The 13,032-nt window shown below is 42.6% G+C and overlaps 1 protein-coding gene across 1 annotated transcript in view; it reads left to right on the top strand.

The window, feature by feature from the left end:
- Nucleotides 1-13,032, top strand: part of MAPK12 (mitogen-activated protein kinase 12) — a 93,903-nt gene that overhangs the window by 10,730 nt on the left and 70,141 nt on the right. The window contains exon 3 of the mRNA XM_029615107.1: nucleotides 5,040-5,098. Coding sequence (XP_029470967.1) covers nucleotides 5,040-5,098 — 59 coding nt within the window. The remainder of the gene's footprint in view (nucleotides 1-5,039; nucleotides 5,099-13,032) is intronic.

Here is a 13,032-nt window from a genome sequence, read left to right as displayed (position 1 = left end):
GCGATCAGGCTGGATTCCTGATTGGGGACGTGTCCGTTTATGGGGAGCGCGTCACGCTTCGCATTCGGCGGTCCAAAACTGACCAAATGGGCAAGGGCGCCATGATATCTTTAATCCCAGCGGCGTGCGGGGTGGTGTGTCCGGTGCGGTTGGCGCGAGCGTATGTAGCGCTGCGGCCGGAGGTTGGGGGTCATTTTCTCGTGCATGCGGACGGCTCCCCCCTCACCCGGTATCAGTTCATCGCTGTCTTGCGTAGCGTGGTGGGCAGCCTTGGGTGGGAGGTTAGCCGGTATACGTCCCATTCCTTTCGCATCGGTGCAGCTACCACAGCGGCGGAACTGGGCTGGTCAGCTGCGGGGATACAGGCGTTGGGGAGGTGGAAGTCGGCTGTGTTTCGAGCGTATGTGCGGCGGTAACGGGTGGTTCCTCCCCATGGCTACTTAGTAACCAGACTTTTTGTCTTGCAGATCGGGTCAGGGGAGCATACAGCGGGGAATGTGCTTGGATCGTGGGTCATTCCTTTATTCATCGTGCCTATCGCCGAGCTAAGAAGCGGCCGAATGGCGAGAACTTGAACCTTGATCGCCGACACGTCACCGTGCGTTGGATCGGAAAAGGAGGGATGAGATGGGGGGAGCTCTGTGACGTTTTACAAGGCAATATTGATCGCTGGGGTGTCCCTCGATGGGTCATCATTCATTTGGGTGGCAATGATATCGGTCATATGACCTGTAGGGAATTGCTCAAACTTATGCGCAAGGATTTGGCCTCTCTTCTTAATCGATTGCCCCACACTCACTTGGGTTGGTCTGATATGATTATTCGCCTCCGCCACCAAGGGGAGCCTTTGTGGCGCCATGGCTTCAAAAAGTTAAACCGTCAAGTTGGTAAATGGTTGGTTCGCGAGGGTGGTTTTTGGATTCGGCATCAGTGGTCTTGGGACCTTTTAGGGGGTTATTTCCTGGGTGACGGGGTCCATCTTTCTGACGTTGGTATTGACCTGTTCAATAATGCCTTGGAAGATGGACTGCGTCGGCAGCTGGCTTCTAGGGCCGCAGTGGGGGTACAAAGACTGTAGTCAGATCTTTGTTTGTGGCGGAAAACCCGAGCCATATGTTGGATTGTATTCTTATATTGTAATAGAATGTTCAGAGGGGGGGGAGGAATGCCCGTGTAGCTTGGAGCTGCTGCACGGGAAGGCCTGAAGAGCAAGGGGGGGGCCGATGCTCAGGCCGCAAGCTTACCCTCGCTGTGACGCGGCGGGGTGAGTAGGGGAAAAAGGGGGGTCAAATGCCTGCTTATCACCGGGCCGCGGTGTAAGCGAAGAGTGGGAGGCGGCGGAGGAGGTGGAGAAAGGGACGTTATTTGTAGTGATGTTATGATGTTGGCTCGGGTTATGTTCAATAAACTGCGGCCTTTTTGTTATACCATATAGTTGTCATGTGTATTATTTACAAAGGGAGGAGGAAGCGACTGCCGGAACGATGGTCTCGGGTCCCTATGTTAGAGGAGGCGATCCGGGCCCGTCCGGAATCGCCGCCCATAACATGGGCACGAGCGAGGGACGGAAGCGCAGAGGGGGGAGCTGGGGGGGGGGGGGGGGAGGGGGGAAGGATTGAGCTGGCGGGGCACCAATGGGAGGCAGCATCTTTTGAATGCTGCGCTCCCATTGGTGGTAAGGCAGGACAGTAAGGGGAAAGAGCAGGGAGGTGGTCAGTTGCGATCCAGGCAGCGTAGCAAGCAGAGCATTTTCTGCCCGCCCTCCCTCCCTTTGTTTTGAGGTTTATTGATGGTGCTCCTGTGTTCATGTCGCAGTGCCGGCGGAAAACCCGAGCCATATGTTGGATTGTATTCTTATATTGTAATAGAATGTTCAGAGGTGGGGGAGGAATGCCCGTGTAGCTTGGAGCTGCTGCACGGGAAGGCCTGAAGAGCAAGGGGGGGGCCGATGCTCAGGCCGCAAGCTTACCCTCGCTGTGACGCGGCGGGGTGAGTAGGGGAAAAAGGGGGGTCAAATGCCTGCTTATCACCGGGCCGCGGTGTAAGCGAAGAGTGGGAGGCGGCGGAGGAGGTGGAGAAAGGGACATTATTTGTAGTGATGTTATGATGTTGGCTCGGGTTATGTTCAATAAACTGCGGCCTTTTTGTTATACCATATAGTTGTCATGTGTATTATTTACAAAGGGAGGAGGAAGCGACTGCCGGAACGATGGTCTCGGGTCCCTATGTTATGGTTGCAGCATGCGGCAGGCTGTTAGCTGCACATGTTTTACTTCTGCTCTTGATGAATTGTAAGTCTTCATACATCTCTGTTTAGGCCTAACACAACAGGGTGAGGGGTCTGGATCAACAGGAGGAAGTGCAGGCTGAAGACTCAGAGGGGTCTGGATGAACTCGAGATGGTCTGGGCAAACGGGTGGACTAATTGGTAGAACTGGGAATGCCATTCACGTGAGCATGGTTAAAAATCCGCGTATCCGTGCGGCTCAGAGCTGACAAATTTCTAAGGAAGATATGTGAAATATGTTTGCTTGAGTAACTACTTAAAATTAGGAGCACACATATGCATAGTAGGTGTATTTTAAATCATACACGTGCAACTGACTGCACAATTTAAAATTTCAGTGTATGGGCGCCTCCGCTTTTATTTTAAAATTACATCATATTATAGTGCGTTTATTGGATGGTTAATTGCATCTAGAAAGGCCCTCAATTGATCAGGAACAAAATATACATAACAATCATTCAAAAATTTAACAATGCGCTTACAAGAATAGTGTAAAGTCAAAGATGCGCCAACTGCATTGTTTCTTGCCTCAAAGAAAGAAAGCCTTCTATCTTGTGTTGAGCAGGAAATATCAAGGAAAATTCTGTTTGATCATGAAACAACGAAGTATTAATATTACGGAAGTATGACTTTATAATTTTCTCAATATCTTACTCAGCATTAAACAAAGCAAGCTCTTATCGCTTCAGGTTCAGAGTTTTCCAAAAAAGTCATCCAATTAAATGCTTCTACTCCAGCCGGAGACTGACTAGACCTCAACTCAGGTGAATGAGCTGAAATAGGCAGATAAAAGGCCTTATTAATGGAAGGAACGCGATCCTCAGGAATAGACACTTCAAGGAAATATCTCCTCAAGATAATAAAAGGAAGTTCCCCATTATTTGGGGGAAATCAACCAATCTTAAATTGAAACATCTATTCCAGTTCTTGAGAGCTTCAATTCTACGAGAAAGAAGTAACCTATCCTTTGAAATTGATGCATCAAATGAACGACTATCTTTAATGTCGGACTCCAAAGACTGGATTTTAGTATGGATTCCAGAAATGTGTTCCTCATGTCTTTTAACGGTTGGCTCTAAAAGTACAGACAATGAATTAGCCTTAGCAGTGCATTTCTTTATTGAAACACCGAGAATTGCTGTTAACTCCCGTAATGCCTCCGGAATCACCACAGCCAGCTTAACTGGGGATAGGGGTAACTCACCCAGAGGAGAGAGCTGGCCCAGTTAAAAAGACGGCATAAGAGAATTCCCCACAGCATCACCACTTGCAGATGACAGAATGGCAAAGAGAGATGGCACAATGGCATTCTCTAAACCCCTCATCGCCGGCAGTGCAGTAGGACATCTCTGTTCCAGTGGCATGCTCACATGAGCCCCGTCTGTGTCCTTCGCGGCTGTAAGGTCATCCAACAGCATGGGGGACGACTTGCAGTTGTGCTCTTCTCTCTTGGCAGGCGGTGGTCCCACATCCAGGGAGCTGAGAGAAGCTTCTTCTGCAGGTGAACGTGAGCTCCCTTGATGCTGCTCACAACAGAGAAATCCCCCCCCCCCCCCCCCCCAGGAGAAATAGCTCCAGTCAGCATGAAGGAGGTAATCAACTGCTGATTGTCCAGGTTAGAGAGGATAGAGGGAAAATATCCTCCTTTCTTTTTCTTTTTGGTGACATATTAAGGAAATTTAGACAGGAAACAAAGGTAGGACAGAGAGTAGCCTTATATGCCCTCTCTGAATGCTGCTATGTTGCCGCTGCTCCTTGAATCTGTTTTACAAAGGACACATATGCCATCAGATGCCAAACTTAGGACTATTTCCTGCCAGTGAACTGATTTATTAACTTAAAACACTTTTGAAAAATATATATCCTGCAAGATATCTGAGGGCTTAAAAATACGTGTGCATCATTATCCTATGATAATTCTTAAGCTGGTCCACAGGCTGCAAAGAATGTTGGTAGACAAGGCGGATTGGTTGATCACATAACCGCTGACGCAATAAAAGCCACATTTTTCAAATAATGTGCTAATTCCAGTAATTGATTGATTTATGAACATTTGATATTCTGTCTTTTCCCAAAGTTGCCCTGGAGCTGGATTTATAATAATGTTGGATAGGCTGTGGACAGAGCAAGATCCAGTAGAATGGAGAGGGAGCAAACCAATACAGGGTGTATGGCTTCTCCTGCTTGTAACTATCAATTGCATGCAAGAAGATTTAACAGTGACCAAAAGACAGAGGGCCCCATGCCTCTCCAGACAGCACTGGTGCATTGCTATAGAGTTGGTGGATTCAGGAAAGCTTATCATTTCTGATCACGCCTGCTTGATCTTTTGCACCCATTCCATGGCTGTAGAATAGGCAGGGTCAGATAATCTGACACCAGTGCTTGCCTGCTGCCTGTTTCCAGCCACTGCTTCAGCACAAAGAAGCAACTTTAGGTTCTCATGCCCGTGCTGTCATCACTGTTGCCTCTTCTTGGTCTATGTGTATTGGCATCTATATGTCTGTAATGGTAATTTGCAGGATGACAAAGATGGTAAATGAAATATGTAGAGTAGTGCTCCAAGCTTTTACAGCTGGAAGGCACGTGTGCTCCTTTTCACCATAAAATCACGGTGCCCTGTTTATACATTCCCTCTCGCTCAGGTGTGCACCTGACGATGTGGCTGTGCTTTTATTATGCTGTTTGCCACTCTTTCTTGTTTTGTGCTGATGCGGTGTGTTCATGCTCCTGTCTCTTGTTTGTCTTCTAGGTAATCGGAATTCTGGATGTCTTCACCCCTGATTCAACGCTGGAGAAATTTAATGATTTGTAAGTTGGGGTTTGTTTTTTTTTAATTTCTGCCTCTCCATGGTATGACGGTGCTGCTGATTTAGATTTTGTAAGTGAATGCCGATCAGCGAGTGGACTGCAAGCTGTGGTTTAAAGATGCGCTTAGAACCTAGACACTGACGTTCGGGATTAGCTTGATGTTAAAGTACTCTAGGCTCAATAATTTATTAATGTGAGTTTAAATTCCACCCATGGGGAATAACGTTATTTAGTACATCTAAACTACCTTATATTACGTACAAATTGTTCGGTTTCTGTGCTATTAAAGTAGTTGTAAATGATTCTAGTTCCCTTTCTGAGAGTAGTGCTACACAATAGCATTCTGGGAGGTGAGTTTGCATTTATTTAAAATCTGTCTTTTCAGGCACTTCAAGTATTGTAGATATTTTCCCATCCCCCAGAGGGCTCACAATCTAAATTTGTACCTGAGGCAATGGAGGGTGACTTGACTTGCCCAAGATCACAAAGAGCAGCAGCAGGATTTGAACCCTGGTTTTTCCAGTTCGCAACCTCCTGTTCTAACCACTAGGCCGCTCCTCTATGTATTTACCTAAAAGTTCTAAGCATCTATATCTCAGGATCTTTTGCTTTTTTTTTAATTTTTAATTTTGCACTTTTCAATATTTGATACATTCAAACTTTTTTCATAAATGCAGGAGTAAGAATTAAACAAACATACATGTTTATCCTAAACATTTCCCAACCCCAAAAAGCTCAAACTCAAATTCTTTTCCCCATGTTACAAAACTAGAGAGGGAGAGTGTCAGAGCAAAATTATTACAATACAGCAATTACAAAACTGTAACAGTTATAAAAGAGAGAGATTCTCAGAGATTCCTTCATACACCAACTTTCAATAGATGTTGTTATTCAGCCACTATTCCTTGATTCCTTCGGTTCTCAAGGTATTCAGCTAATGGCTCAGGCTCATAATATACAAATTTTTTCCCTTCAACTTTCAATACACATTTACAAGGAAACCTGACATTAGCTTGAAACCCAAAGGTTCTTGCTTGATTAGCAAGAATTAGAAATTTCTTCCGTCTTGTCTGTGTCTCTGGTGAAACATCCGGGTAAAACCAGACTTTTTGTCCCAAGTACAGCATAGATCTTTTAGCTAGAAATATTTTAAGCACATTATCTCTTTCTTCCAAATATTTAAATTTTACCAACAGTCCCACTCATCTCTACTTGAGAGCTATACGAGGATTCTATTAACTCCGTCACATTCAATGAAGCTCCTTCTGATGGTAAATTCCCTTGTGGGGGTTTCTCTCCTTTTTTCAAAAAGAAATAAGCCTTTTGGATTGCAGGTAACTTTTCTACAGATATTAATAGTATCTCTTGGAAGTAATTTTTCAATTGCTCCAGATCTTTTGCTTTTAATAACTGCTGGTTTAACTTATGTTTAGTGAAATTAGCCCTTTCACACAGTGTATACCTATAGGTAGCATCTATTATGGATAGGGTGATCAACTGGCTTTGTTTTGCCAGGATAAGCGGATTGAATCCTGGTGTTAACTCACTAAGTAAAATCCTCAAGTCCAGCACATTTGAACCATATATGCGCTTGGATAAGACCAGTGCTCAAAACAGAGCTAGCTGGTCACCCTAATTGTGGATCTATATTTTCTCTAGCTGTTTCCTCAGTTTTGTTGCTCTGTGTTTTTGATCATCTAAAATCATTCATGCCTCCATTTCAGGTAACCAAAAACAAATAGTGACATATATAGTATTCCAAAATTTTATTAGTATTCAAAAATGGAAAAAATTCCAAAAAAAACACAACCTTTTAAAATTTCACACAAGGAATATCAACCTCAAACCCAAGCATACCACTTAATCACACATTCATACCACACTCACCACATACATTTTCCAATACCTTTAAAAACATCTTCATTTTCAAATTGAATTTTTGCATATAACCCAAAATTCCCATTTACATTACAAATTTTTCAAATTGAATTACAAGCAGAGAAAAATTCAATTTCCTAAATCTTGCACATTCTCATGGCAAAATTATTTCAATTTTTCTTCTTCCTCTCTTGATCTTCTCAACATGTTTCGCCTTCCACAGGCTTCTTCAGGAGAAGTTTTTAAAGAGTTTTCTACTGCTTATATATTTTCATCATATTCATTGGTTCAATATTCCTGTATAAATGACATCTATACGTCCCATAGATGTATAAGAACAGACACGTCCCCCGACTCTTAATCCTCAGCACATCTCAAACGAGCTCTCACAGAAACGCCATTTTCACCAAATGGCGTTGTCATTCCTTATGAGTTACCTTATTGAACTCTAGAACCAACTACTTCTACCACCTCTGAACACCGACATCAAACCGAATCCAAGGACTGGAATAGAGAAGCAATCTTTTCTGTCACTGACGGCCTACCTTGTAGATTTTTGGTCTTTCATGTATTTTCAAACAGTTTTTATACTTAATAACCAAAAAGCAAGGAAATGAAGACAGAAAGGAGACCAGAGTAGTTTCTGACAGCCGTAAATTCCCACATTGCAGTGCATACAAGAAGGCCACACATCACCGCCCTGAACAGACATGCACAGATGTCAGACACAGAAAGAGGGAACGTTGGAGACACTCGGTGTTCTGCAGTAACCTGAGAGAGAGAAATTTGAAATCTTGGAAGTGGGTAAAAAGAAAGGGCCTACAGAGGAAGGAAATGATCTGCAGAGTTGATAAACTTGGATATTGTGTGAAAGAGAATTGGTGGGGTAGGGATGGAAGAGAGAGGTGAAGGAGATAGGGAAAAAAGGAGAGTAGACAGATGAGGAAAAAGAAGAGGTCAGAGTGATATGGATGGAGAAAAAGACTGGATAGAGGAGAGAAAAATGTAAAGAGGTAAGACAGGAGACAAAAGAAAGCATAAAGACAAGGAGAGGAGAAAATACAGCAACAGAGTGAGCTGAGCAGGTGGCCATGTTGAATTTGCGACCTGGCTCCAGGCCTCCTCTCACCCTCACTCTCATCCTCCCTCCCTCCCAGGCTTTGCAGCATTCACTCGCAGAAATTACTTGCCCTGGAATACAGCTTCCTTGATTCGCCCACAGAAGTGTCACAGGTTTTGCTTTGGTAGCCCTTAATCATGAGCCTTCACATCTCCTGCACCTCTCTGCTTCCTGATGTCTGCTTTCACTTCTTCCTGTCTAGGAACTGAAGTTTCTGGTTTCTCATTCGACTTGGGGAAGGGGGAGAACACAAGGCCACAGCCGTCTTCAGAAACAAAACAATACAAAAAACAAACAGCTGGTCACCAGGCATGAAGCTCCTCTTAGCGAACGGGTTTAAATTCAATCGGTCTAGCTCTGCCCTTAGGAGCAATGATGGAAGATGACGTAAATTACGATGCTATCTTTCTTTCTATCCATTTTGTTTTCTGTGTGGGAGCTCAGTACATTTGGGGATATGGAGGTGAGCAGCCTGGCAACTTTCCTTGTGTGCTTGGGATACGTTTGAATATATTATGTTGGGGGAAAAAAAGGCTTTCCTTTCCATTCTGAGCAACTTGTGTAAACGGGGCAGTTCTTTTCGGTGGAGGGGGCAGCCTGGAAATCCCGCTATAGTGGAAAGATGTCTCTCTTGTAAGGCTTGATGCTTTTCTGTGCAGGAGACTTTGCTGGAATTAGCCGTGTCTTTCTGAGCTCGGTAGTGGCAATAATTAAGACATGGTGTCTACCTTTAGCCTTGTCCATATTTCACTTATCTCAAACCTGTTTTATCCTCCTCCCTACGTTCTGCTAAATCTACAAGTTAGAAAGTATTTTAACATTTCATTTGGTCAGGGAAGTTTGCATATTCCCTAATAATGAGACTATGGGCTCGCTCGTTTCCTCCCATTATTTTTCACTCTGCCTTTGTCAACTTTTAAAACTAAGCGTCAACGAAAATTGATTCCACTATCGTCAGTATTTTTCCATCTTCACTGTGATTTTTTTTTTTTTTTTTTTTAAATAAGATGGTTACAAGATATCAATCTGGGTTTCTGGTTCCGCTTCATTAAAGGTAGATTGTAAAAGCAATGTATGTTTCATCTAACTCCTCTCGTTTTTGTTGAAAGAGCGATGAGAATTCAGAACCCATGTGACACAAAAAAAAAAGTATCAGAACTAAACAGAATAAAGTTGATTTGGTCCTGTAAACATAGTCTCTTTATTACAGCAACATTCTACCTTGATGTGCTCCCTGTGTGCAGATGCATGGCACTATTATGTTATGGAAAAATATATTGCCAAATAGCCCCAAAAATACAATGACTCCAAGATCAAATATGTCAAAATCAACAAAGATGCAAGTTCTTGGTTATTTATTTCAAAAGAGCATAGCTGCCTTATGTGCTAATGTTATATGTAGGACTGCCACTATATCACCTAATACTAAAATTCAACTGGTCTACTTTTTTGAATTTTTTACGTGGAATGCAAATAAAAATAAGCAGTATTGGATTTGTAGGTCATGCTTTGATGAACTGCTGCATCCCAGAGCAATAAAAGTGAGCAAAAAAATAGTCATTTGAACAAATTGTGATATTTAGCTTGTAATATATGTATCAGACTTTTGGAAGACCTTGACATGAATCCATTTTTTGGAAAATGCCTGCTTCAGGGAGATTGTATTCCATTCAGAGATCACTCATAGACTGTCCCTCTTTGCTCAACATTCAGAGATCTCTATAAAACATAGGGGGGGACCACTAGATTTAAAAAGAAACAGGAAATGATGTAAGCAAACCATGAGTTAATCTTGCAATGCTAAAATATCAATTGAGTGAATGCCAATTAATTGTTCTCTTTTGTTTAACAATGTATGTTGTCCCCTATGGTATCGCATTGTCAGCAATTCTATCACAGTTTTCAGGACTTAAAATGGATAATTGTTGAGCAACGTTGTCCACCTTACCATGAGGGAAATATACAAACATTGTTAAATGAAAGAGTAATGATAGGTTACAAATTTTAACTAATGGATCTGAAATTTCATTTTTTAGTTCCTTCAGAACCCTGGAGTGCATACCATCTGGTCCCGGTGATTTGCTACTCTTTAGTTTGTCCATCTCAAAAAAGATATAGTTGCGATGGAGAAGATACAGAGAAGGGTGACCAAAATGATATAAGGGTTGGAAGAGCTCCCCTATGAGGAAAGGCTGAAGAGGTTAGGGCTGTTCAGCTTGGAGAAGACATGGCTCAGGGGGGGATATGATAGAGGTCTTTAAAATAATGAGATGACTTGAACGAGTAGATGGCAATCAGTTATTTACACTTTCGGATAATAGAAGGACTAGGGGGCACTCTATGAAGTTAGCAAGTAGCACATTTAAGACTAATCAGAGAAAATTCTTTTTCACTCAATGCACAATTAAGCTCTGGAATTTGTTGCCAGAGGATGTGGTTAGTGCAGTTAGTGTAGCTGGGTTTAAAAAGGGTTTGGATAAGTTCTTTGAGGAGAAGTCCATTAACTGCTATTAATCAAGTTGACTTAGGGAATGGCCTCTGCTATTACTGGCATCAGTGTTCTTCTTAGTGTCTGGTTACTTGCCAGGTTCTTGTAGCCTGGTTTGGCCTCTGTTGGAAACAGGATTTTGGGCTTGATGGGCCCTTAGTCTGACCCAGCATGGCAATTTCTTATGTTCTTATGTTGTCAATCTGGCCTATTACATCTTCCAGTTCACAGTGATTTGGTTCATTTCATCTGAATCACCACCCTTGAAAACCATCTCCAGAACAGGTATCTCCCAACATCCTCATTAGTAAAAACAGAAGCAAAGAATTAATTTAGTCTTTCTCCAATGGCCTTATCCTCTCCTAAGAGCCCCTTTAACCCCTCTGTCATCTAACAGTCCAACCAACTCCCTCACAGGTTTCTTGCTTTGGATATATTTTTTAAAGTTTTTCTTATGAGTTTTTGCCTCTATGGCCAACTTAATTTCAAATTCTCTCTTAGCCTGTCTTATCAATGTTTTACACTTAACTTGACAATGCTTATACTTTTTCCTATTTTCTTCTGATGGATCCTTCTTCCAATTTTTGAAGGATGTTTTTTTGGCTAAAATAGCCTTTTTCAACTCATAAGAACACCTTTTAACCATGCCGGTAATCATTTTGCCTTCCTCCCACCTTGTCTGGAATACATCTGGACTGCGTTTCTAAGATTGTTTAAAAATACAATGTCCATGCCTGTTGTACACTTTTAACCTTTGCAGCTGCATCTTTCAGTTTTTTTCCTAACTATTTTCCTCATTTTATAAAAGTTTCCCTTATGAAAATTTAGTATTAGAGCTGTAGATTTACATATTGTCCCTCTTCCAGTCATTAGTTCAAATTTGATCATTTTATGATCACTATTGCCAGTGGCCCCACCACCTTTACCTCTCTCACTAAATCCTGCATTCCACTAAGAAAAGTAAAATAGCTCCCTCTCTTGTTGGTTCCTGAGCCAATTGCTCCATGAAGCACTTGTTTATTCCATCCAGGAATTTTATGTCTAGCATGTCCTGATATTGCATTAACCCAGTCAATATTAGTGTAATTGAAATCTCAAATCCGGCCCTGAGCGGAGCTGTGTGAGCAAGTTGTCGAGCATTTTCGATTTTGGTACGGCGTTCTATATCTTTTGGAACTTGTTACTTTGAGAAAATATAATTCAAATAATGCCGGCAAAACGGAAAGGAAAAATAAGGGGTTTTCCCTCGATTTTGACGCAGCTATCTGAACAGAGGCTCATAACTATCTTCCCAACTCCGGGAGCAGCGATGACCGGGGGGTGGAGTAGCCTTGTTGCAGTGCCGAAGGGAGGAAATTCGACACCACTAGAGGTGGAGGTTTCCCTCAGCCCCCCCCCTCCAAAGATTTGGCCACCTGCTGAGAGGAGAGCGTCATCAATTGGAGACTCTGCCAGAGATGCTGAAGGATGAAGTCAGCGTCCCAGGACAGCAGGGAGAAGGAAGCGAGGCGGCCGCCCAGCCAGAGCTGACAAGGAATCCTTTAGGGAGAATTTCGGAGACTTTTGGCCGAGTGGAAGCCATTGCACCAGCCACCGGAACATCAGTTTTATCGGGTGAGCATAAGAAACCCCTATAAGAGCAGCAGTGGTAACTATGGAGGCATTATGGGAACTTTCTGCTAATCTCACAGTTGCTGTAAGAGCTAGCAACCAGAGAATGGAACAAATAGCCTCTTCTCTTAACAAAATCAGTCACTGCAAGTAATGAAAGAAAAAGTGGATGGAATGGAAACAGAAATAGGAAATATACAAGTTTTCAATCAGGCAACAATAAAAGATAGAACTGCACTGTCTAGAAGATTGGAACTACTAGAAAATTGGAACCGGAGACTAAATGTGAGATTGATTAAATTTCCCGAAATTATGGGCGAGCTGCCCATAATAACTTTTAAAAGATATCTCCGGGAGATTCTTCAAATGCCGGACTCTGATATGCCTGTGAGAAATAAGGTTTATTTCATTCCCAGAACCAGTGCTGAACGAGGGGGAAAATGTTCCGCAGGAGCAAAATCAATTTGATGAAGATAATCTTACTATGTTTCTTGAATCTTCTGCAATAGAAATTATTGAATGCGCTACATTGACTGTTACATTGATTGCAGAACAGGATGTTAGCAAAATGATGTCTAGATATTTCCAGCATTTAAATTCCCCCTTTCATGGTATAATTATACGCGTGTTCCCAGACATCTCAAAGATCACTCAAGAAAGGCGTAAAGCCTTTTTAAGTATGAGGCAGGAGACAGTTTCCTTAGGCGCAACTTTTATGTTGTGCTACCCTTGCAAATGTATTGTAAGGAAGGGGAGTGATTGTTACATTTTCTTTGCGCCTCCGCATTTAAGAGATTTTGTTGATTCCTTTTCTGCCAATGGTGCCTCATAGAGAAT

The sequence above is a fragment of the Rhinatrema bivittatum genome, chromosome 9, assembly GCF_901001135.1.
Source record: "Rhinatrema bivittatum chromosome 9, aRhiBiv1.1, whole genome shotgun sequence".
In the NCBI taxonomy this organism is placed as follows: Eukaryota; Metazoa; Chordata; class Amphibia; order Gymnophiona; family Rhinatrematidae; genus Rhinatrema; species Rhinatrema bivittatum.
This window is presented reverse-complemented; position numbering and strand designations above follow the sequence as displayed.